Raw genomic sequence first — 26,020 nt, 5'->3', positions numbered from 1 at the left:
ATTTCAGATTAAGCTGCCATCTGTAAGACTGGAATCCCATATGGTTGTTGGTTCAAGTCCCAGCTGCTCCACTTCTGATTAAAAGCCTAGGAAACACAGGAGATCGGGTTCCTGCATTTGTGTTGGAGACCTAGAAGAAGCTTCTGGCTTTGGCCTGACTCAGCCTTGGCCACTGAGTAAAAGTAAAGAATGAGGCAGCAGATAGATCTTTCTCTCTCTCTCTCTCTCTCTCTTTCTCTCTCTCTCTCTCTCTCTTTCTCCCATCTCTAACTGTGCCATTCAAGTCAATAATGCATATTTTTAAGATGAGTAATTTCCTTGAAACTGTAAAGTAGAAAGATGCACCTATGGGGTTGACTTAATGCATCCACCTCACAGCCCAATCTCTTTTTGCTTTCCAGATATTGTTACTCACGATGCCCATGAGGAGAAGATGGAAAATGGTCAAAGCCCTCCTGTTGGATTCTCACCAAAATCTGCCCTGCCAGAGCTGATGAGTGTGACAAGAGATGGTTTTCCCCACAACCTACCACATTCTTTACCAGATGACCTCACTCGGCCTGGCAAAGAAGGGGTGACACACATGCCTGTTGGTAATGCACCTGTAGGAAAAGCCAAAAATCACAATTTCTGCAGAGATGACCGAAAAGTTACAGTTCCATCAACTTTTGAAACCGTGTCAAATAGAACACAAATAACTCCAGCTATGGCACAAGGAATTAATGCTGACATAAAACATCAGCTAATGAAGGAAGTTCGAAAGTTTGGGCGAAGTAAGTTAAGAAAATGATATCAATAAAACTGTAGGAGGTGCCTTTCATTCTGTGGTTCAGAATAGTTTTCAGCTGCCTCTTGAAGTTCATTTTTTTTTTGAAGATTGAGTGTGTTTCATATACATTTTTAGAGATTTATGTTATTTGTATTTGAAAGGTAGAGTTACAGAGAGAACAGGTGAGACACAGAGAGATCATCCACCCACTGGTTCCTCCCCAACTGGCTGTAAAGACCTGAGTTAGGTAGGTTCAAAGCCAGGAGTCAGGAGCATCTTCCACATGGGTGCAGGGGCCCAAGGATTTGAGCCATCCCCCACTGCTTTTCTGGTACATAAACAAGGAGTTGGATTTGAAGTATAGTTCCCATGTAGGATACAAGCAGAAGCTTGGCTTACTATGCCATTGTATTGGTCTCACAGTTTTCACACAATTTAAAGCAATTTGGGGGCACTTTAAAAGACCAATAAAGAGGTCAATGTAATGACATAGCAAGCTAATCCTTTGCCTGCAGCATTGGCATCCTATCTGGGTACCAATTTGTGTTGTGGCTGCTCTATTTCTGACCCAGCTCCCTGCTTGTAACCTGGGAAGGCTGCAGAGGAAGGCCTAAGTCTTTGGGCCCCTGCACTCACACAGGAGACCTGGAAGAAGCTCCTAGCTTTGACCTGGGATTCAGCTCTGGTTGTTACAGCCATTTGGGGAGTGAACCAACAGGGGTCCTTCCCCCTCTGTCTCTCCTGTTAGCAAGTCTGTCTTTGAAATAAAAGTAAATACTTTTTACAAGGACAAATACATATTTTTCTCCTTTTTGTTTTTCATAACAGTTTATTTCTTCTGCTAAAAGAAATTACCACAAAATTTGTTACTTGAAACAAACCCAAACAATGACATTATGTTTACTGGGCTATAATGAAGATGTTGACAGTCCAGTGTTCTATAAGCTCCAAGAAGAATCCATTTCCTTGCCTTTTTGTGCTTCTAAAGGCTACCTGTACTTGTGGGCTTATGACACCACTCTCCATCTTCAAGTCAGCAGTGTTGGTTAGCTTTGTTTCTCCTTATGTCACTCTGATCTTAACTCTATCATTCTTCGATCCTTGTCATTACACTGGGCCCAATGCATAAACCTGGATATTCTCCTCAGGAGTGTTAATCACATCTGCAAAGCAAATCTCTTTCACAACAGAAGATAACTTACAAGTTCTAGGGTGTAGAGCAACACTAGTCAGCTATTATTCAACTCACAATATTTCATCATTGCTTACAAAAGTTTTCTTAGTAGATATGTGAAGATTTTTCTTTAGGAAACAATCATCCTTTAGCTCCATTATCCACTTTTTTAAAAGATTTATTTATTTTTATTGGGAAGTCAGATATACAGAGAGAAGAAGAGACAGTGAAGAAGATCTTCTGTTTGATGGTTCACTCCCCAAGTGGCCACAGTAGCCAGAGCTGAGCCAGAACTGAGCCAATCTGAAGCCAGGAGCCAGGAGCCAGGAGCATCTTCTGGGTCTCCCACGTGGGTGCAGAGTACCAAGGCCTTGGGCTGTCCTTACCTGCTTTCCCAAGCCACAAGCAGGGAGCTGGATGGGAAGTGAGACCACCAGGATTAGAACCGGCGCCCATAAGGGATCCCTGCGCGTGCAAGGCAAGGACTTTAGCCACTAAGTTACGGCGCTGGGCTCTATCCACTTTATTTTAATATTTATTTGAAAGGCATAGTTACAGAGTGGGAGGAGAGACAGAGACAGAAAGACATCTTCTATCTGCTGATTTTCTCCCCACGTGGCCACATGGGCTAGGGCTGAGCGATACCAAAGCCTAGAACTCTGAATCTGCAGCATGAGTGGCAGACTCCTAATCACTGAGTTCATCTTCTCGTGCTTTCCAAGGTGCATTAGCAAGGAGCTGGATTGGAAGCAGAGCAGCCAGGACTGGAACCAGCACCTGTATGTGATGCCACTGTTGCAGGAGTTAGTTCATAGGGGAACCACAACACCAGCCCCAATGTGCAGCAGAGTTGATTGGGGTGCTTAAACTCCAAAATTTCTGTTTGGTGTAGTGGTTAAAATACCCTCCAAATGTACACATCTCATTTCAGAGTGCCCGGGTGTAAGACCTCAGCCTTCCCGATTCCAGCTTTCTGCTAACAGCGTACCTTGGAGGCAGCATGTGATGGCACAAGTTCTTGGGTGCCTGCCACTTCCATAGGAAAGCCATATAGAATTCCTGGGTTCTGGCATCAGCTTGCCCAGCCTTGCCTGTTGCATTGGAGAAGTGAACCAGCAGATGGTGGATCTCCTATACAAATAATTAAAATAAAATTTTGAAAACTCTAAGAACTGAACTGGTGCCATGGTATAGTAATCTAAGCCACTGCCTGCAGTGCTAGCACCCCATATGAGCATCAGTTTTGGATCCCATTGTTTCACATCCAATCCTGCAGCCAAGTGGATGGAAGATCTGTGTGTATGTGTGTCCTTTTTTTCTGTAATTCTGCCTTTCAAGCAAAATACATATTTAAAACACTATAACTACATGTACATTTCTGCATATGATGAATGATTACTGAGGATGACTTATGCATTTTATGTCTTATATATATTTAAGTACTGATTCGTATAAAATATCTTTAGAGTATGAAAGAATTTTCGTTTTGCTTGAAGAAGTGCAAGGACCTCTGGAGATGAAGAAGCAGTTTGTTGAATTTACCATCAAGGAAGCTGCAAGGTGAGCTTAACAAGAAAATTGGAAGCTTTTGTTTGCTTGTCAGTGAGCACTGAGCCTCGACACAGAACATAGAGGAACGGGCTCGCTTTTCACAAAACTTGGTCCTCACTTATATTTCAGACTGTCTTGCAGAGTACTTAGATTGATGTCATCCGGGTACACTCATTATGCAACTAGTCTGAATGGGGGCTTGAGGCTTCAACTGACCTTGGAATTTACTACTCTGTGACTTTCCATGAGGACATATTTTATATTTCCATGTATTCCTCAAGCTCCATTTGTCTCCCCACATAGTGTCTTGCACATCATAAGTGCTTTCAGCATCTTTTGGCTAATACTTTTTTTAAATCTATTTTCAGATTTAAAAGACGAGTTTTAATTCAGTATCTTGAGAAGGTACTTGAAAAAATAGATTCCTGCCACCTTCTCAACAGCGTTAATCACATCAATAGCAGATCATCATGTTGATGCAAAGATTGGTGAGAAAACAGGATTGGTCCTGCGGGATGAAGTGGGTCAGGACAGCTGCCTTCCAGAGGATAAGAATAATGGAGAGTTTCTCATTTGTTTTTCTTATTTGACAGGAAAAAAAAAAAACAGCTAGACTTTTATGTTAAGAATGTTCTCGAAAAGTATTATTCTGCTTGTGTTGTTTGTTGTTTCTTCTCCCATTTGAAGAAGGGGACGTTATTGAATAAGCTAAATTTGGTAATGCTGCTCCCCTTTACCACAGGTAATATAAGCTGTCGCTCATTTGCATTGTACTATTCCAGGCATTTTCAGAGTGACTAGGGGCCCCCTGGAGGTGGTGCACTATCTGGCGCTTTTGCTGTATCCTTTAGGAAGGAATAGACAGGAGAATTGTGGTGATTTCGTGTGTGCTAAACAGTTTTCAGTAAATCCCAGTTGTGCCTTTAAACCTGCAATATTCAGGGGAGCTTCAATCTAAGAATAAAAAGCTGCTATTCAGGTAACTGATTTCTCTGCAGGGGGGAAGGGAGAGTCCCCCAGCAATCTACCTCCAGCTCTCTTGTGTTTGTCTAAAGGCCTTACAAAGTGCACTTGGGGCTAGCTCAGCCTCTGACACTTGTTCTTGCATGTGACAACAGAAAGTTTTCAGGTGGACCTGTGCATTCTGTGCTTTGGAAGCAATAGAACAATAATGTGTATATTTCCTTTCATGTTTATACAAAAGTTTATATAGAGCAGTATTGTTATGTTTGTACTGATTTACAAAATTCAACTGTGCAAAGAGATGTCAACTTTGTATATATGAAATAAATCATTTTATTGGTTTACACAACCTCATTATTGTTGAGATAAATGACCAGTAGTATACTCCTTATGATGTTGTTTCTTTGTAGGAAGCTGTCTCACAATGAAACAGATACAGATGTTACTTAAACTTCAAAACACCACTTACAGAATGGAGATGTATTAAGAAAGTCTGTTAAAGGTGACTGTGTTTCAAACAGCAAAACAAGGAACAACCCCTGATGATGACCACTGGAATTTGCATCCCTTTTAGGAAAAAGTTTACAAAGTTGCTGACAACCAGGAAAACTTGTCTCATGTTAAGCAGAAATACGATGTTGTCATTGTCTTTAGAGATTTCACACAGTTGAGGGAGATGGGCATGGGTAATACACGACAAGAGGTACTCCTTATAACGTGTTCCCTCAGGTGGATGAATTCATCCCCATCTGCTTTTGTGTATTTTTAAAAAAGATTTATTTCATTTTTATTACAAAGTCAGATATACAGAGAGGAGGAGAGACAGAGAGAAAGATCTTCCATCTGCTGATTCTCTCCCCAAGTGGCCACAATGGCTGGAGCTGAGCTGGTCCAAAGCCAGGAGCTCTTCCAGGTCTCCCATGCGGGTACAGGGTCCCAAGGCTTTGGGCCGTCCTCACCTGCTTTCCCAGACCACAATCAGGGAGCTGGATGGGAAGCGGGGTTGTCAGGATTAGAACTGGTGCCCATATGGGATTCTGGCATGCAAGGCAAGGATTTTAGCCGCTACGCTTATTTCACCAGGCCCAAATTTGAGAGTTTGAAGTCAATATTTCCTTAAATGTTCTTTATGCCAACTTCTCTCTTTTAAGGGATCCCCTTAGCCTATGTTGCCTTGCTGAAAGAAAGGAAATTGATTCTTTGTATGTGTCCTGGAAATCCCCTAGACAAGTTCAAACAGACATAATGCCTTATGGATAAGATTCACTCTCCTTCCCCCAGAGACAGGCTCTCATAGTTGAAATACAGGCTGCTATCTTCAAAATCATAGCCGTTTTATTAAAAAGGCAGATTGGGCAAAGGAAAATTCCACAAAGCTCACCTACTGTGTTTCAACAGATTTTCTCCTGATTCAGCATCTACTTGGCTATTGTGAACTATTAATTTTATTCCAGCATTGCAGTGAACTTGATTTTGACAGGCTCTCCCTCATTGTTTCCAGTATTTCTTGGAAGAACTGCAGGTCCAGATGCTGGATCATACCAAAAGGTCAGTCAGGAATTCAGGAACAATGAATATGAATAACAAAATGGCTACCATTTCTTTTACACCACATTTTGCAGTCTTCAAAGAATCTCCCAAAAGCAAATAGGGATGAATTCACCAGCTGAGGGAACATGTGACAAGGAGTACCTCTTGTCATGTATTACCCATGCCCATCTCCCTCAACTGTATGAAATCTTTTAAAGACAATGACAACATCGTATTTCTGCTTAACATGAGACAAGTTTTCCTGGTTGTCAGCAACTTTGTAAACTTTTTCCTAAAAGGGATGCAAATTCCAGTGGTCATCATCAGGGGTTGTTCCTTGTTTTGCTGTTTGAAACACAATCAATCACCTTTGACAGACTTTTTCTTAAATGGTTTAGAAATAGAGTTTAACGCATTGTAATACATTTTATTTTTGTAGCTAAGGAGATGAAGGGGACTCAAGCAAAAAGATAGCTTGTAGGTTTGTACACATGTAAACAAAGGATGTAGTAGTTTTTAGAAATGCCTCTTGTTGCATATGACTAAGATCTCTCTTACACTGTGTATCCCTATTACTCTCAAGAAGAAGCTTCATGGTTAAGGTCCTTGTCCTGTTGGTATGACCCAAACCCTCATTCCTAGTGTTCATGGCCACTGACAGTGTTGAACAAATTAGATTTTCACAGCTTTCAATGACTTTGATCATTGGAAGGATGCTGTAGCGTTGAGGAGGGCCCTACAGGATCTTCTGATTTTCCGACACAGGTACCTTACTCCCAAAAAGCATTAGGGACCCCTAAATCAACACATTTCAGATTTGGCTTAAAGAATACAAGCTCTTATGTTTGGAGGGAAGGAATCCTGAACAAAGACACTTCTTCGCTGACATTTTTCATTGGTACTTTTCCCTCTCTGTTCTTATACAGCACTTTACTGGAGTACTGTGTACTGAGAAAAGAAAGTAATCATGTTTCTTAATGATCATGGGACCCCAGATTGGAAGTGGAACTATTTTCTAGAGACACGATTCTCAACCTGAGAAACATTTAACCAAATTTAGACTGAATACTAGAATGAGTGACAGGTCATGTATCCATGCAACGTGGGTTTCTCATTCAAATGTAGGCAATGTCTTTACTTTTTAAAGGTTAATTAATTAATTTTATTGAAAAATAATGTTTTAAAAAGTGGGGCGAACGCAGAGCCACAGCAAGCTAACCCTCTGCCTGTAGCGCAGGTATTCCATATGGACGCCAGTTTGTTTTCAACTGCTATACTTCCCATTCAGCTCCTTGCCTATGGCCTGGAAAAGCACCAGAGGATGGTTCAAGTCCTTGGGATCCTGCATCTGCACCTTGGGATTGTGCGAGAGCCAGAGGAAGCCTCTGGCTTCTGGCTTCAAATTGGCTCAGCTCCGACTACTGCAGCCATTTGGGGGATGAGCCAGGAGATGGAAGACCTCCTTGTCTCTCCTCTCTTTGTAAAATCTGTTTTTCAAATAAAAATAAATATGTGGGCGGATCTCAGTCAGGTCCGGGCTGGAGGTTAGAGATTTTTGCTCCCCAGATGCATGACTGGCCAGGGGAACTCAGGTGGGGCTAGTCTTGAAGCTTGGGATTTTAGCTCTGTTCCCTGGCACCATGCAGTAGGCAGATCTTGAGCTGGTCTGGTCTAAGGCATCGGAATTTTTCTCCATGCATGGCTGCCATGCTGTGGGCAGATCTTGAGTGGGTGTGGACTTCGGGCTCAGGATTTTGGCTCCACCTATCACTATGTCCTTGGGCCACCTGGCAATGTGCTCTGGGGACTTGGGGCTGTGGGGTTACAGGGAGTCTGGGGGATGGCACAGGTGGGGGCGAGCAGGGACTTTAGTGTTCATGTCTAAGTAAAGAATGACTTCGGAGGGACTTGCATATGGAAGGCCACTATACAAAAAGGGCTAGATCATGGAATCCAGCAAGCATCAGAACAGGGCATGGGTTCTGTGAGGCTAGGCCATGAAGTCGACAAACATGAGTTAATTGGTTCTGGGGGCTAGAATCTGCAGGGGATTATGTGGGCTCACTCAGGAGGGACAGCAATCTCTGTTGGCACATGCAATATCTGGCTGGCAACAGGCCTGGCTGGGGAACTAAGGGGACGCCCTAATCTGAGACGGAACTCCCACTGGTGAACATGAAAGCTGGAATGGGTATAGTGGACACAGCTAGACACGGCTGTAGGCTATCCCTCAGCGTGGGTGTGGACTGAGTCTAGGGATGTGCCAGGCTGGGCTAGACTCCAGACCAATGGTATTCATGAGAGTCAGGGTGGGTATAGAACAAGCTGGGCTTGGTCTCGGTTCCCAATGAACCGCATGAGAGCTGTGTCTGGGCATGGACCAGGTATGGCTGGGTTGCAACACCCAACAGTAAGAACCGGAAAGGGTGTGGGCTGATTGGGCAGGGACACCAGTCCTACCAGGACAAGAGGTGGACAAAGTCAACCTGGGCCAAGGAGCCACCAGTGTTAGCAAGATCTGCCACTGCAAGGAGGCCAGATAGAGGAGCTTGGGGAACGCCTTTGTCAGGTTGCAGTCCCTGTAGGTGGGTGCAAGAACCAAAGCAAGGAGCAGCCCAAACCAGGGCACGTTGTAGTACCACGGGCATACATGTGAGTCAGGACTGAGGGTGAGCCAGGATGGGCCAATTCATTACATTGACTGGTATATCTAAGAACCAAGATGGGGTACAGGACAGTCTAGGTCAGGCCACAAAATCAGCCAGGTTGCACTAGAGCTGGGACCAGGGACTCACTGGTTTGGGCTAAGCAGCAGCACCAACCAGCATAAGCTGGAACTGGGGGCAGGTTGGATTGAAACAAGCGGAAGCACCAGCTGGTGGATGCTGAGGTGAGATACATGCCAGTCTGGGGGTGGTGCATGCCGGGTCCGTGAGCCCTGGGGACAGAGAGCTCTGGTGGGGCCCTGGTCAGCTGACCTTGGCCCTTAAGCCTGGCTGCGACATGGGTGCTGCTACAGTGAGCTCCATAGGTGGGGGTTCCAAAGGGTCTGGGTAATCTGATCTGGGTCCCTGAGCCTGCCTGTTCTGTGGGTGCCAGGTTCATTAACTCCAGGGGCAGGGACTCCAGCAGGGCCTGGATTGCCTGGCCCAGGTTCTTGGGCTTGCCTGCGCAGTGGGTGCTGGATTCGTGAGCCTCAGGGGTGGGGGATCTGGTAAGGACTGGGTCTCCTGGCCCAGGTCCTAGGGCCCACCTTCATGATGGGTGTCTGGTCTGTGAGCCCCATGGTTGGGGGTTCCAGTGGGGCCTGGATTGCCTGGCTCTGATCCTTGGGCCTGCCTATGCAGTCGGTGCTGAATCTGTGAGCCTCAGGAGTGGGAGTCTGGTGGGGTTTGGATTAGCTGGCTTGGGTTCTTGGGCCCACCTGCATGCCTTGTGGGTGCCGAGTCTATGAGCCCTAGGAATGGGGAATCCAGCCAGACCCGGGTCACCTAGCCTGGGTCCATGGGCCCATTTAGGAGAACTGGTCCTCCTTAGTGTAAAGGATGGAGTGCTGGACGGCAGACCATAGTGCACATAGAGGATATGTTAGCACATTGGGGCCTGCAGAGGGTATCCAGTACCATAGCAGAGAAAGGAGAACAAAACATATAGACAACTACCCCAGCCAAATGATGACAGCAAATATCTGAGAGAAGGTCGACAGTGTCAGCCGATTGTCATTGGAAGGAATTCTTCATCCATAGATCGGCCAGATTGACAGCATTTCAGAAGTATTGCATCCATCTAGGCAAAACATGTGCCACATTGGGGCCCTGGATTGATATCAGGTGGCCATTCCCCATTCTCGGGTACTGGGATGGTAGGGAGGCTGGGTATGGCTTCTCCTTTATCTCTCCCCTCCCCCACAAAATGGGAAGAAGAGATAGAAAGTTTGGAAACAATGATCACCCCATCTTCCCCCAACCCTGGGTTTCTTCCCACTCTGATCAACTATGTAAACATCATCTAAAATAATAATTTTTAAAAAGAGTAAAAACATAAATCCTAAAAAAGAAAAGTGTGGCCACAAGAAGCACAAGAAGATGAAATATTAATGAAGCATGAAAAGAATTTGTCAGTTGCTGACTAAGAAACAAGAGGCAGCCACATGAAAATACCAAATGCCAACTTCTGTCAGTTGACAATGAACTCCAGGGACTTAAGTTGCATGTGAAAAAGAAGCAGATTCAGCCAAGAATCTTAATGAATTTGGAAGTGCATTTCACCTCACATTTCTATAACATATGACAGATTGTCCCAAATTTTGACTTGAACCTTTTATGGCCCGAAGTAGAGAACCAATCACTCAGAATTTGAGCTGCAGAACTGCACGTTAATAAATGAGAAACGGATGGTGTTTTAAGCCATTCAATTTGGAGTCATTTGCTTTGTGGCCATCAATCTAATACACGCACTCTGTGCCCAGATCCTAATGAGGAGTCCACCACAAACAGCTGACTCAAGAAGCAGTAACTTAGACCTGGCTTGGAGATGGAAGTGAGATAATCAATACAGTAAAGTGAGACTGGCAAGCTTGGGAGTTCTCCCTTGCCCTCTCTCCAGCCCAGCCCAGTCCATGACACCCCTCCTCACCTCTCTGTGATCTTGGAACCACCGACCTGCCAGCTATGGTAGCTCTGAATGCCAGCAGACTGTCAGCCACTGGAGGGGACAACTTGGAGTTCCCCACGAGTCTGTTCTCAGGCATCAGTCACTGTTTGATATGCCCAGCCACTCCCTGTGAAGCACAAATGTGTCCTGAGCTACAGTCTCAGAGCTTGATCTGGGTGTACTGCCCAGCTCTGCCTCTAGGGGAAGCTAGCAATTCCCAGAGGGCAGGGCTGTCTGATGTGAAGACCACGGGCAACCTGGGGTAGTTTTGATAGCTCAAGGAATACTTCCGATTTTCACGTAGGAATGTCACATGCTGTAGCAATCTGATACAGACACTTCTTAAAATTGCTTTATATTTTTCCTGCGTGGTTTTGCATCCATTAGGATGATCATATAATTATCTTTCTCTCTCTCTTAATACAGTATGTTAGCTGCTTCTTGCTTGTCAGGTATGAATTTGTTGTTTTGTCCTGCTGGGCAAAAAAGAGTCTGGTCCCTTTAAAAGTTTTCCATCTAGGAAGTGACACAGAAGATGGTCTGTAGGGGTGCCAGACAAAGTGGAAAGGGAAGTTCGGTTTTCTGGATCTCATGGACTGGCAGGGTTCTCCTGGAGGGTACCAGGATTGGCAACACCGCATTCTGGCGCCGCACCGAGCTATTGCAGTGGCCAGCCTGGGCAGGGAAGCGTGACCAACAGCACTCTGCTCCCCCATACTTCTGGCAGCAATCTGTTTCTCTGGTGAACCACCAGGTGGTGTTCAGTACTCCCGAAATCAATCCCTAGGAGTCGCATCTGCCACAAGCCACAGCGGGAGAGCAATTTTCTAGAAAGTCTCCCAGTCGCGGCACTACAATATTACCATTCCTGGCTAGGTCGAGATTTCAGCACCTTGAGAAGGAAAAGCCTGTTTTTAGTCTCTCATTTAGCCCTGGAAGGCATCCCTTCCCTTATTGTCTGTGTTCCCTATTGGTGGAGCACTATCTTTGGCTGAGTGCCGGAGACTTTTCTTGAGCTATCTTGGGGTAGCTGTGCTGAGTGGGACTTTCTGGAATGTTCTACTGATCTACCTCAGGCCTCTGGGGGGACTCCTGCCGGAGGTTTTCCATTTTCTTGGGAACTCTTTTCTTTGGGGCGGAGGGAGAGGGTGCTTTGACGTAGGGCGTGGCTTTCCCTTGGATGAACCATCTCAGCCCTGTGGACTCTCCGCGGGATCTGGAACGCAGCAGGTGAGAGACTGGGCCCTGGCCGCGATATGGCGGTTTTTCTTTCTTTTTGCCTGTCCTTACCGAGGACTGTCCGTAGGCACTTTCTGTCTCAGTCCTAAGGAGTAGTTGTCCATCCTCAGTTCTGGGTGGGAGTGGGGTGGGAGGCCTGGACCTTGGAGGCCCTAAGTCTCGGGTGGTACTCTGTGGGCTTGCCGCCAGCCAGCGGCGCAGCAAGTTTACTTCCGAGGCTGTCTCTCAGACCTGAGGCTTGCCCTATGTATGCTGCTGTCCCTGAAGTGTGCGGCAGCCCACGTTACAACGTCAAATGTGGTAGAGGGTTCCTTTCCTGGCTGAGCTTCCTGGGTACTAGGTGGGGATGAACGATTAGGCCATCCATCTTAGATACCAGCACCTTGGTGAGTACTGCTACTGGAACATTCTGTCTCGCCCGCTGGGGTGGGACGCGGTCAGACGCTTTTGAATCTTAGCGCTGACAGAGCCCCACCTTGGGGCACCATTTTGTGTTCCCAAGATGCACTTGAGTGTCTGTATAAACGTGTCTACCACACGCATACAGGCATACTGAGCCACCACGTACTGATTCATTTCAGCCACTCTAATGGGTTATGACTTTTGTTTGTAGCTGGATTTCTCTGCTGATTGAGGTGGATCGCTTCTTTGCTTCTCAACTATTTTGGTATGTTTTTGTGATACGCAATTAAGACCTTTCCCTAAAATTGTAGTGGGATGTTAATATTATTGTGTATGTTACGTATTATGTGTTATTTGTATATCAGACAGTTCAAGAATATATGCATATTATAGAGTGCATTATAACATAAATGTTATATATACATATATATACATAGCATATTATATAGTATACTAATATACATAGCATATTATATAGTATACTAATATATTATCTATGATTTAATACTATATGTTATATATGTTATATATAATGTTATATATGTTATATAATTATATGTATGTTATGTATGCTGTTAATTATGTTATAATTACATATCATATCATGTATTATATTGTTATTATAACAGATAATATATAATTATGTTAAATATAAGATTTTATACTATTATGTATAGCACTACATAGTGTATCTAATAAACAATTATGTATGGTAGATTCTGTATATCTGTTCTGCGTTGCATTCCTTCTTAGAGGACACCTGAGGGGCTGGCATTGTACCATAGGGTGTTAAGTAGCCATTTGTGATGCCAGCTTCAGTCTGAGTGCTGATTGCTTGGTTTCTGAGGTGCACTTTGTTAATGCCCCTGGCACCCAGGTGAGCCTGGCATCCAGGCTTGCAAGGTCAGCCTGGCCGACTCTGGCCATCACCGCCCTTGTCACAGTGCAGCAGCACAGGAGAGATTTCTCTTAGTCCCTCCCTCTCTCTCTGCCACTTTACCTTGGAAATAATAAACAGATCTCTTAAAATGATGAAAAGCACATGCATGCATATACAAATTTGAGTATTTTCTACAAATATACTTATTTTCCTCTCCAAATATTGCCTTTTTTAAATAAAGGCACGGTATTTTAAATAATGCACGGTATTCATAATGGCTAATTAAACAGTCTGTTCTTTCTGGTTAATAGTTTTTACTCATTAAGATAATTTTTGCCAGGGCTTATGCCATGCATTGTAGCCTGAGCTTCTGCCTGCGGTGCTGGCAGTCCCATATGGGCACTGGTTCGTGTCTCAGCTGCTCCACTTCCCATCCAGCTCCATGCTTGTGGCCTGGGAAAGTAATGGAGCAAGGCCCAAAGCCTTGGGACCCTGCACGCATATGGGAGACACAGAAGAAGCTCTTGGCTTTGGATTGGCTCAGCTCTGACCATTGCAGCTATTTGGGGGGTGAACCAGTAAATGGAAGACCTTCTCTCACTATGTCTCTTTCTCCCTGTTTAACTCTTATCTTTCTAATAAAAATAAAATTAATCTTTAAAGGATCGGCACCATGGCATAGTAAGCTAAACCTCCGACTGCAGTACCAGCATCCTATATGGGCACTGGTTCTTGCCCCAGCTGCTCCACTTATAATCCAACTCCCTGCTTATAGCCTGAGAAAGCAGTGGAGGATGGCTCAAGTCCTTGGGCCTCTGTGCCCATGTGGGAGACCTGGAGAAAACTCCTGGCTTCTGGCTTCAGGTAGGCCTAGCTACTGCCAGTACAACTGTTTGAGGAGTGAACCAGCAGATAAACATCTCTTTCACTCTCTCTCTCTGTCTCTCTCCTGTGTCTCACCTTCTGTGTGCAACTCTGCCTTTTAAATAAAAAAATATATAATCTTAAAAACCACAAAAATATAGCATTTCTAAAAAAAAAAAAAGATTGCTTGCCTTAGATTCATGAATGTAATATCATGGCTTGTTCTTTTAGAAATATGTTTATTTTTGTTTCAAAGAAAGATTTACAGTGAGAGAAGAGACAGAGAAAGGGTGAGATTGTTCATCTGCTGGTCCACTCCACAAATGGCTGTAATAGCCAGCGCTTAACTGATCTGATTCTGGGAACAAGGAGCTTCTTCCAGATCTTCCATATGGGCACAGGGACCCAAGCACTTGTGCGATCCTCTGCTGCTTTCCCAGGCTACAAGCAGGAAGCTGGATTGGAAGTGGAGCAGCCAGAACAATACTGACACCAAATGGGATGCTGGTACCGCAGGCAGAGCTTAGGCTACTACCCACGGTGCCAGCCCCTGATTTTATTCTTATTTATTTATTTATTTTTAAAAATTTATGTATTTCCACTGGAAAGGCAGCTTTACAGAAAGAAGGAGAGACAGAAAGATCTGTCTACTGGTTCACTTCCTAAGTGACCACAATGGTCGGAGCTGAGCCAATGAGAAGCCAGAAGCTTCTTCTGGGTCTACCACACAGGTGCAGGGTCCCAAGGACTTGAGGCATCCTCCACTTCCTGCCCAGGCCACAAGCAGAGAGCTGGATAGCAGCTGGGGCAAGAACTGGTGCCTGTGTGGAATGCCAGTACAATCAGGCTGAGGATTAGCTTGCTATACCACCGCACCAGCCCATGATTTACTTACATACTTACTTATTTTTTTTTTACCATATGTTTCATACATTCGAGCATAGTTTTACAGAATACAAAGAGGTTTATATATTTTTTTAAAGGTTGGTTAATTTGAAATGCAGAGAGAGAGAGAGAGAGCACACTTCTATGTGTTGGCTCACTCTGAAAATGGCCACAACAGACAGGCTTCTGTCAGTCAGAAGGCTAAACTCAGTCTAGGTCTCCCATATCAGTGGCAAAGACTCAAAAATGTGGGCCATCTTTCACTGTCTCTCCAGATTCATTTTCAGGAAACTGAATTGGAAATGGAGTACCTGGGACTCCAATGGGTGTACTAGGACATGTGATGACAGCATTGCAAGTGGTGTCTTAAACCACTGTGCAGAAATGTGGACCCCCAATGAAGTTTATATTTTCCTTGTAGTAACCAAGTAGACTTTTAAAAGAACTCTCCTTCCCACAGTGAGTTTCAGGAGCCTTCTGAAATACATGTAGCTATTTACTATTTCCAGGTTTGTTTCTGTGCTCTTTTTCTCCTGATGGATTTGCCTGTAATTTCTCTTACTGCAGCAGTGTTTAAATTTATTCTGCCCTTTTAATGGATTTTGCATTTTCGAATGTGTCTTTCCATCTCGTTCTTTTACTTCATGATTGTCTTTGCTTGTCTAAATCTTCTATTTCCTATATACTTATCATCTTACCCATTTTCTTTTAATACGGTGGCACTTTAAATAAGATTACTGTAATCATTTTTGGAAAAAAATAACAATAATGAATTTTAATAACCAGTTTTCCAGTCAAGTGGAGTAAAAATTCCTTCTTATTAATGAAAACTTCAATTTCTCTCTGATGTCTCAAAATTTTTGTATGCTCTTGAATATCTTTCATTAGTTTTTTTCTGAGACACTTGATGTCTGGGTATTATTTATTTTGTTTAAGAAAAGTGATTTCAAAATTTCTATCAAGAGAGGGAGGGAGGAAGGAAAGAAGGAAAGAAGGAAGGAAGGAAGGAAGGAAGGAAGGAAGGGCTCCTGTCTGCTGCTTCACTTCCCCAAATGGCCATAACAAGTGGAGGTGAGTCAGGCAAAAGCTAAGAACCTGTTAACTCAATCAGAAACTCCCAGATGGATAAAAGGGACACAAATGTTTGATCTGCCATCTGCTGTTTCCCAGGGTGTACGTTTATGAGAAGCTGTAATTAGGAACAGAGGAGAGGTTCCAAGCAGTGCTTTTTAAAAAATATTGAAATACAGTGTGCATATCAAGAAATTCACATATGTATATGTTTAAACTAATTTTTTGGTCCTCTGAACACACTCACAACTGACCCAAAGTAAGAACAAAATAATGCGCTTGACAGAATGTGAAAAAATATTTGCAAACCACACGTCTAATGAAGGATTAATTTCCAAAATATGTCAGGAGTTCAAGGAACTCAACAGAAAAACTAAAGTCCTCCCTATTCCCCTCCTCCATGTTTTTACATAGGAAAAAGGAGTATATTATCACTCACATGGTATGATTCAGTAAAACAAAATTTATAACTGTATAGCAAATTTACAACTGTATAGCAAATTTACAACTATGTATCATAGAGTTTTTTTCTCTATTTATTAGATACCACAAATAAGATAAAAAGATGTCTTTTTTTTTGGGAGTGGGGGAGCTGGCTTAATTCACTTAACAGTAATAATCACCAGTTGTATCTCTTTTGTTGCAAATGTCAAAATTCCGTTCTGTTTTATGGCTGTCTGAGTAATATTCTGCCATCACATTCTCTTTATCTAATCATCAGTTGATGGATTTCACATCTTAGCTATTGTGAGTTGAGCTGCTACAAACATGAGTAATATAATTCTTCCATATGAGAATTTCATTTCTTTTGAAATGAATAGTGGATAGTGGGGCATTTGGAAGACCTATTTTAAGCTTCTGTAAGAATCTCTATATTGTTTGCCCTACTTCATGTATTATTTACATTTCCACCAACAGCTTATTAGGGTAATTTTTTCTCCACAACCTTGCCAAAAGTCATTATTTTTCTTCTATTTTTTCAATAATAGCCTTCTAACAGAATGAGGTCATACTTTGTGATTTTTGTTTGTATTTTCGTGATTGCTAGTGATCCTGAGCATTTGTTTTCATGTGTCTTTGACTATTTTTATTTTACCCTTTGGAAAATTGTTTTGTTGTTGTTGTTGTCTTAAACTCTTTATATATTCTTGAAATTAATCCTTTATTGCATGTATAATTTACAACTATTTTCTCACTCTCTGTCAACTGCCTCTTCACATTGTTTCCTTTGTTGTGCAGAAGCTTATTAACTTGATGTAATCCCCACTGTCAATTTTTGCTTTTGCAAAAAAGTAATAGAAGACAATAAAACCAATTGGTGTCTCAACTGCCACGCCAAATACCCACTACCTGGATACCATTTTCAGCGATATTTTTAGAAAGATTTATTTTGCTTGAAAGTCAGAACTACAGAGAGATGCGCTGCTTCACTCCCCAAACAGCCACCATGGCCAGAGCTGAGCCCTTCTGAAACTGAGAGCCAGGAGCCAGAGCTGGGCCTGTCATGTGGGTGTAGGAGCCCCGGACCTTCAGCCATCCTTCCACTACCCTCCAAGGCCATGAGCATGGACCTGGCTCAGAAATGGACCTGGCTCAGTAGTGGAGCAGCCAATACTCAAATCTGCACCCATATGGGATGCTGGCACCTCAGGAGGAGATCTTACCTACTAAGAAAACTGTTCCAGCCCCTCAGTGACATTTTAAGTTTCATTTTCTAGTTATTTGTTGACAGTATACTGAAGTACAAGTGTCTTAAAATCATTTACATACTTTCATTTTGTATTTGAAATGCAGAGATTCCGAAAGATGTCTTTTAGCCATTGTTCCACTTGCCAAATGCCCACACAAGCCAGGACTGTCTGGCTGAAGCCAGGAGCAAGGAACTGCATCCAGAGCTCTGTGGGGGCGGGAAGGACCCCCAGTGCCCAAGTCGTTGTCTGCTATCTCCCAGGGTGCACTTTAGCAGAGAAGCTAGGTCTCAAACTGGCACTCTAGCATGGAATGTGGGAGTGCCTTAACCTCTGTGTCAGACACTTGCCACAGTGATTTTTTTCTTCCATTCAGTAATTGACTAAATTTGTTTGTTGACTCTAATGATTTTTTTTCCCTTTTGCCTATTGCAAATACAAGACAGTGTCATCTTCAGATAATGAGCTTCACTTCTTTCTTCCTTTTGTATTTGAACTATGAGATGCCTGTGCTTCAGGCAGAGGATCAGCCTCTTAGGCCACTGCACCAGCCCCAAGAATATGTCTATTCTAAATTGCTGATATTTTTTGTCATGCATAGATTTTAAACATGAATCCATCTATAAAAACATTGGTGCTGTTGCAGTATATTTTATTACATTGATTTATTTTCAAAATAATCTTTGCTTCCTTCAGGGTACTCCTCTGTGATTGACACATATCTTTTCATGTACTGTTGTGTTTTATTTGCTGGTCTTGTGCTTAAAATTATTGTGTATTTGTTATTTGAAAGATAGAATCAGAAAAAGAGAGAGAAACAAAGAGAGAGACAGCCTGTCTGCTGATTCACTCCCCAGATGCCAGGCAAAAGCCAGGACTCGCACTGGGGTGGCAGGGAGCCAGGCATCTGAGCCATCCCCTGCTGCCTCCCAGGGTGTGCATCAGCAGGAAGCTGGAGCAGAAGTAGAGCCAGGATTCAAATCAAGGTATTATGATATGGGGCATAGGCATCTCAATTGGCTTCTTTAAATTTTTTTTTAAATGCAGAGCCCCAGAGAGAGGGGAGAGAGACAGAGATCTCTTGTCTCTTAGTTCACCCCCCAAATAGCTGCAGTGGCTAGGAATGACCACGCAGAAGCCAGAAGCACAGAGCTCCATCTGGGTCCCCCACACAGGTGCATCATGTGCTGTTTTCCCAGGTGCGTTAGAAAGAAGTTGGATCAGAAGTGAAATAGGACTCAAACCAGCGCTTAAAGGGATGCCATCACCACAAGTGGCAGTTTAACCTGCTGTGTCATGATGGCCACCCCATCCCAAGCAATTTCTTAACCACTATGCAGAATATCCACTCAGTTGTTTAAGATTTTTGTGTAAGTTTCACAGAAATTTTGGCTGTAGTTTTCTGTTCTTCTAATGTACATGTTAATATATTATATCAGCGTCCCTAAATGATGCAAAAGCAAAGGAATTACTTCTAAAAGGCATTGATGCAGATTAGTTTATACTTCTTCAAAAATGTGCTCATATTTCCATGCACTTCTGATTAAGAATTGCTCATTCCCCAGGCATTCTGACTAATCCTTAATACACCATCTTTGACTTTAACAGTAACTTGTGTGTTAACTTCCTCCTTTTTCACCCAGAGTAAGAGTAAAATTAGTTTGCCTCTTCTGAGAAATGAATGTGTGTTTGGTATGGTAAACTGTAGCTCGTGTTTAAAAACTCATAGTAGGGATCAGCATTGTGGCATGGTAGGTAGTAAGTAGGTACAGCTACCACCTGCAACACCAACATCCCATATGAATGCCAGTTAGTTTGGGGTGCTTTGCTTCCAGTGTAGCTTCCTGGTAATGTGCCTGAGAAAGCAGCAGAAGATGGTCCAAGTGCTTGATCCTGGACCACCTTTGCAGGAAACCCAGATGGAGTCCCAGGCTCCTGGCTTTATCCTGGCCCATTTCTGCCTATTTCAGCCATTTGGAGAGTGAACCAGCAAACGGAAGATGTCTCTTTTTCTGCCTCTTAGTAACTCTTCCTTTCAAATAAATAAGCAAATTTTAAAAAGCTCAATAATGATACAAATATATGATGCATATTTATTTGTGAAGTCTGAAATTTTGCAATAATTAGATTCTGGACATTAATGGATATGTTTTCAGAAAATGATGGCTGGCAAAGGAGATGAACTTACTGTCCAACTTGAAAGTACCTTGAAACGTCCTAGGGAAAATCAGAGTCCAAAAGTATCTAAGAGAAAGCCCAGTGCATCCCTGCCATTAAGCAAACAGGAAGAAGAGAAACAATCCCTCTCTGTGAACTCTTTCATGTTCAAGGCAGTGGGTAAGTAGGTCTGTCCTCACCTGTGTATAATCCAGTGTGATCTGTTTACTGCTACCTCTGCTCCACCACAACTGTTCTTATCAAGTTAATAGTGTTAGCAGACATCACCACTAATTGATTTTCCAAGTTATTTAGTTATGAAAGAGAGAGAAAGCCCCTTGACTGATTCACTCCCCAAATACCCAGGCGAGCCTCCAGAGAAATCCTTGGCCAGGGCTAAAGCTGGAAACTGAGAACTCAACCCAGGCCTCACGCATGGGTGGCAGTAAGTGTTACTTCAGCTCTTACCACTGCCTCTTGGTGTGTGCATAGAAGCAGCGAGATGAATTCAGGAACTGAAGCTGACAACCAAACCTAGGAACTTCAGTACGAGCTACAGGCATCTTAACCAGTATCTTAACCACGAAGCCAAATTTCTACACACTTGTCATTAATTTCTCAATAGCACTTAACACAATTATTTATGCCCTTGTCCATGTAACCTTTTTTGGAGCCCCGTATTCACAACGTGCTAGAATTTTTCTCCTTTCTGAAACTCCTTTTATTTTTTTTTCCTGATCTTCTTTTTCATTCTCCCCTCGGAGCCCATGATTTCTCTCTTAATCCACAAGTCCACACTGTTAATGGTTCTTGGCAGGCTACTGCAGTAGCTTTTCTGATCTCCATGTTTCCCCTCCTATCGTAGGTCTCACCCCTGCTCTCTGACTGTGCAGAGTGATCGTTTTGCTGAACTGCATTTGGTCTGCTTCCCTGTCGTAACTGCAAAGCAGTCACACTGTGTAGAGCAAGGAGTAAGGGCAGATAATGGCTGTTTCTAAAATCTCTCAAGGATTAAGGACAAGCAGTCTTAGAGACTGAAGTTGCGATTGAACAATGTGGGATCAGCTTGCGCACGTGGCCCTGGCTCGTCTGTAGTGTTCATCATCCTCCGTCGAATGGTCAGCGGCAAGATGACCAGCATGTCCTTCTGAGAATTCTACTGATGATAGAGTACAGCTGTGGTCAGTCTGACTTCCGTACAGGTGGTGGTTGTTCCCTTTTCATCAGGGCCTGTGGTTCCTGCAAAACATGTCAAGATAAGGCCTAACGCTAAGCTGCTATTTATGAATGTAGGCACAAACTGGGAGTCTTACGGAGTTAGGCTCTGTGGTGTCATCTTGACCCATGTACCGCTCCCTTAATTTGCAGATTCAACACATTAACCTTTAGCAAGAGGCTGATTTGTATAACATCAAAGTAGGGCAAGAGAGAGCTATACAAGCATTTGGGAGAGAAGCTAAGACTTGATGGGGGGGGGGCGCATTAAAGGTGCTCAGTATGAGGGCTGAGTTACAGTGGTAACAGGGTATGTAAATGAGGTCACGCTATGTGCATCCTGAAACTCCTGCCTCAGCATCTCATGTTACTCAGAATAGAACCTGAGTTCCTTTCCTTACTGGTTTACAGGCTATGTAGGTCTTCCTACAAGTCCTGTGGGGTTCCTCATGGCTTTGCATACCTCTGCGCTTCACTCTGGCTCCCCACTGTTCCCCCAACATAACCCCTGCCCTTGCTCTCACTACTGCTTCTAACTCTCTCTCCCTCTGCACCTGAATATGCCAGTGTGTCTGCTTTTCCACGCTCTGCTCACAATGTATGCCCGCCAGGCCCCTTCCTGCACCCACTGGCCAAGGGGGCGCTTCTCACATGCTTGGCTCCTTCTGACTGAATTCCAGCGGTGCTGATTTGGTTGGTTCCGTGCGTGCCGCCTTGGTCTGACCTCCCTAACAGAATGGGAATTACATGAAGGCAGGAACACCCATCCAGGAACACCCATCCAGGAACACCCCTCTTTTTCACTGCTGATCCCTAGAAGGACGTGTGTGCGTGTGTGTGTGTGTGTGTGTGGCGGGAGGGAGAGCACACAGGAGGAATGAAAGAAACAGAACTATCCAACTTGAAGTAACAAAATTTTCTAAGATGAAGAGAGGTCTCATACTAACATGGATTTTCGGTTATGGAGTTCATGTAGAACTTTCAACCAAAACGACTGGTTCTGTTTTCTGAGAAATCTTATGGCAGAGAGGTTAAGGTAGACTCAGGTTTTCTGGCTTCAAGCTCAGTAACACATGACAGTTTATATGCAAATTTCAGAAATCATGACATCATGTGATACTAATAATTTTAATTTGTACAAAACATTATAGTGCCATTCAACCATGAGTACTGTGAATTTCTGACAGTTTATTATGTCTGTTGTCTTGCTTGGTTTCCGTATGTGTTCATGGAGCCAGAACGTAAGAAATGATTTCAGTGTGTTATGGGTCGAATCGTCAGGTCTGATATTTCCTCCTCCTGTTCTATGAAGTAAATAATTTTCTAAAAGCTGAAGAGTACATGGATATATAATGATACCTGGAAAATGTTTTGGGGAAATGGGATTTTAACATCTCTTTGATGCAAAACTTGAAACCCATACGAAGCTTTTTAAATTTTTATTTTAATTTTTTTATTGGAAATTCAGATATACAGGGAGGAGGAGGGACAGAGAGGAAGATCTTCTGTCTGTTGATTCACTCCCCAAGAGGCCATAATGGCTGGAACTGCGCTGATGCAAAGCCAGGAGCCAGGAGCTTCTTCCGGGTCTCCATGCAGATGCAGGGTCCCAAGGTTTTGCACCATTCTCGACTGCTTTCTCAGGTCACAAGCAGGGTGTTGGATGGGAAGCGGGGCTGCGGGATTAGAACTGGCATTCATCTGGGATCCTGGTGTGCACAAGACAGGGACTTTAGCTGCTGGGCTACCGCGCCAGGGCCCAAAGCTTTTTTTTTTTTTTTAAATATGCATTTTCCATGAACTTTTTGAAGACCCTCTCCTGTGGGATTTATCTGATGTCCTGCCTCATAGCACAACCTATCAATTTGGTCTCCAGGTTCTACTGTCGTTCATGATGTCCACAATAAGAAGATGGAAAGTCTTCAGTCACCTGCTCATTCTGTTTCAAAATCTGCTCCATCAGAGAAGATGAGTATGGTAGAAGATTATTTGCTACCCGAGCCACTGCCTTTGGATGACCTCACCAGTCCCACCCAAGATGGGGCGATACACAAGCCTGGTGGGAAGGCACATGTGCGAGGAATCAATACCAGCAACATCTCTACAGATGAGGCAAAAGCTGAAGAAATGTCCTCTTTGCCAAAAAATCCAGACATAATTAACGCTGATATAAAACAGCAATTAATGAAGGAAGTTCGACAGTTTGGACGAAGTAAGTTGTATAAGAATGTGTGCCCTCAAAAAGTGTGTGTGTGGGGGGAGGGTTCTTTTATTCTATGATTTAGAGTCCATCCGTGTGACCTTTTGAATCTCATTCTTTCAACAATAATTTAACTCCTATTTTAACTGATGAAATCATCCCATTATTTTTTTTTCTTTTTCTCTTTTTTACTTGGTTATTCTTTATGAGTTCCACTAGGAAATGTTTTGGGTATCTTAATTTGAGCATTAAAAGGACACATCCTATACAACATTTTAGCCAATCAGGCATAATAAGGCATGTAGTTCTGTTCCTTCTTTGTTTTTGAGAAATACTGAGGATTTTTTTTTAATATCTGCAGAATATGAAAAAATCTTCAAATTGCTTGAAGGAGTGCAAGGACCTCCCGAGGTCAAGAAACAGTTTGTTGAATTTACCATCAAGGAAGCGACAAGGTGGGGAGAAAAGAGGAGCTGTCCAATTTCTGCAGGCACTTGTGCTGTGTGGTACTGGATTGTGTGAGCCTTAGGGAACAGCCTCTGCCTTGAGTTTCTCAAACACTAGCTCCCATTCTTAGTTAAGGCTGTCTCCACAATTATTTAGGTTGCCAATGCGAGTCTGACTTATTTTTCCAAGCCTGTGATGCCTTCTGTTCTTCCTGTAGTCTGAGGTGGCCATTGCTCCCCAATTGATGCTCTATGTATTTGCTCAAGTAGCTCATTTTAGGCAGATGGATTTTCCATTCCACGTAGATTGTAAGCTCTTAACTCTATTCTCTACAGTATCTCTTTTATCTTATGTTATCTGGGTATCTTTTGATTAATGACATGTCTCTTTGTTTTCAGATTTAAAAGACGAGACTTGATTAAGCACCTTGAGAATATACTAGAAAAGACCGTTGCTGAATGCTGCCTCAACAAAGATAATCACTCTCTCGACAAATAATCCTGTTACCACAACAGTTAGTGGGAAAAAATGCCATATTGCTGTGTGTTGGAAAAAAAAAAGTTGAATATTGCTTATGCCCCTTAGACTATGTTACTTGACTTTTAATGTTATGAATTTTTGTTAGTAAAAGTGGGGCTTTTACCCTAAGCATTTTGTTCAAATATGACTTGTTGATTGTTTCTTTTTCCACCTACGCTGGAGGGTATTAACTCATCATGTCATGTTGCAAATCATAGCTTGCTTTTATGATTGCCCTCACTGCCTGCTCAACCATCCTTTACCTGAGACAGCATCTCAGCCTGTCAAAGTTCTTGCTCTTCAAGGATGACTCAGAGTTTCATTACTCAAGTTTCTGGGTCCCTCATGAATTGGGTTGTTATAATTTTCCCTTACCTCTAATCACAAATCATGACAGTATACTAAGAAGGGCTGTAGAAATTCCACACATGCTTCTCCTATCCCCTATTGGGTAGCAACGCAGTTGCCATTGGTAGTCAAATTCTGTCACCCCAAAGAGCATAAAGACCCCATTTTCTGGAGAATTTATGGAGAGGGATAAAAACCCAAAGTCGGCAGCTGGCTGCCTCCATTACCATTCCAACAGAGTCCTTGCTAGAGTCAATGTTGGAAACATTTCTCCATTTGCAAAAGGAGGCTTGTTTTCTCACTCTGCCTATAGAAGAATGAGTTCTATATTCTGGAATCTGAGCTACAGCACCAAGTTTTAAATCATGTTCATTCCACTTCCTAATGCATTGCCACGAATCTGGAGCTAAATTGAGGCTTAAAAAGATCATTTCAATGGGTTATTATGGCATAATGGCTAAAGTCATAACCTGTGAGTTGTTTATCTCTTCCTCTGTGCCTGGACACTTGGGTGGCTTATGTGAATAATGCTGCTGCGGACACGGGAGTAACGCCTCCCTGCTCAGGACCCTGCTTGCTGTTTTTCAATCATTTACTCTGAAGCAGACCAGAAGTGGGATTTTTATACACACACACACAAATGTTTGTGTGGTATGTATATATATTTTGTTATCAGAATGTTCATGAAAATTCATATTATGGGCAAATTTTGTATAGCATTGAAAACATACATGAACTAAAATAAGCTTATCTTCTAGTCCATTTAACCATAACATGTTTTTTGAAGGAATGATTTTATTCAGTTGAAAGCCATCATTACAGAAACAGAGGGAATGGCAGAAAAAATATATTTCATCTAGTGATCCTTAAATGGTCAGTCACCTGCACTGGGCCAGGCCAAATCCAGGAGCTTGGGACTTCATCCAGGTCTCTCATGTGGGTGGTAGGGTTCCAAGTGCTTTGTCATTTTCATTTGCTTTTCCAGGCACATTAATAGCAAACTAAAAAAAAAAAATAGCAGACTCATTTTGAATCAGATCAGCCATGTCTCTTGTAGTCACTCTGATATGCCATTGCAGTACTGTAGTCAGTGGCCGAATGCACTGTACCACAACACCAACTCCAACATATTTTGATGTTTAACAACCTTTATTATTTATACATTTAAAAAATATTTTCTCCCACTCCATAGGTTTTCTTTTCTCTCTGTTATAATTTTTGATGCACAGTACCTTTAAAGTTTGATATAGTCCAATTTGTCTTTTGTTTCTGTTTTTGATGTCTATGATTTTGGTGTCATAGTCATGAAGTCATTGTCAAGTTCACTGTCATTAACACTGTCCTCTATGCTTACTTCTAGGGTTTATACAGTTTTAAGGCCTACATTTAGATATTTAATCCACTTTGGCTCAACCTTTGTAAATGATTTAAAGTACGGGTCCAACTGTATTATTTTTTAAGTTTC

General features: G+C 42.9%; 2 protein-coding genes across 7 annotated transcripts in view; both read left to right on the top strand.

Moving 5' to 3' along the window:
* Nucleotides 1-4,087, top strand: part of LOC121169058 (integrator complex subunit 6-like) — a 60,906-nt gene extending 56,819 nt beyond the window's left edge. For 4 of the 5 annotated variants that reach the window (XM_040999522.1, XM_040999520.1, XM_040999519.1 and 1 more), the window contains 3 exons: nt 402-773; nt 3,410-3,503; nt 3,863-4,087. In XM_040999522.1, the coding sequence (XP_040855456.1) occupies nt 402-773; nt 3,410-3,503; nt 3,863-3,971 (575 nt within the window). In that variant the 3' untranslated portion in view covers nt 3,972-4,087. The remainder of the gene's footprint in view (nt 1-401; nt 774-3,409; nt 3,504-3,862) is intronic. The other variant, XM_040999523.1, reaches the window with a different exon arrangement.
* Nucleotides 4,088-10,050: 5,963 nt separating this feature from the next.
* Nucleotides 10,051-24,325, top strand: LOC121169390 (integrator complex subunit 6-like). 2 transcript variants are annotated; one of them, XM_040999972.1, is made up of 6 exons: nt 10,051-11,870; nt 12,493-12,546; nt 19,826-20,006; nt 22,918-23,253; nt 23,603-23,696; nt 24,087-24,325. In XM_040999972.1, the coding sequence occupies exons 3-6, from the start codon at nt 19,829-19,831 to the stop codon at nt 24,184-24,186; spliced, it is 708 nt and encodes a 235-aa protein (XP_040855906.1). In that variant the 5' UTR covers nt 10,051-11,870; nt 12,493-12,546; nt 19,826-19,828; the 3' UTR covers nt 24,187-24,325. The 2 variants fall into 2 exon arrangements, with proteins under 2 accessions (XP_040855906.1, XP_040855907.1); XM_040999973.1 differs by lacking the exons at nt 10,051-11,870; nt 12,493-12,546 and having other exon boundaries at nt 19,714-20,006.
* Nucleotides 24,326-26,020: the final 1,695 nt, after the last annotated feature.

This window comes from Ochotona curzoniae, unplaced genomic scaffold (genome assembly GCF_017591425.1).
Source record: "Ochotona curzoniae isolate NIBS_2020 unplaced genomic scaffold, NIBS_Ocur_1.0 scaffold_1852, whole genome shotgun sequence".
Taxonomy (NCBI): Eukaryota; Metazoa; Chordata; class Mammalia; order Lagomorpha; family Ochotonidae; genus Ochotona; species Ochotona curzoniae.
This window is presented reverse-complemented; position numbering and strand designations above follow the sequence as displayed.

Excerpts from the sequence above, each read along its gene's own strand:
- LOC121169390 (XM_040999972.1), top strand. The coding sequence starts at position 19,829 with ATGATGGCTGGCAAAGGAGATGAACTTACTGTCCAACTTGAAAGTACC. Across the intron at positions 23,254-23,602 it reads AGTTCGACAGTTTGGACGAA|AATATGAAAAAATCTTCAAA; the intron begins GTAAGTTGTATA and ends TAATATCTGCAG. Across the intron at positions 23,697-24,086 it reads ACCATCAAGGAAGCGACAAG|ATTTAAAAGACGAGACTTGA; the intron begins GTGGGGAGAAAA and ends CTTTGTTTTCAG.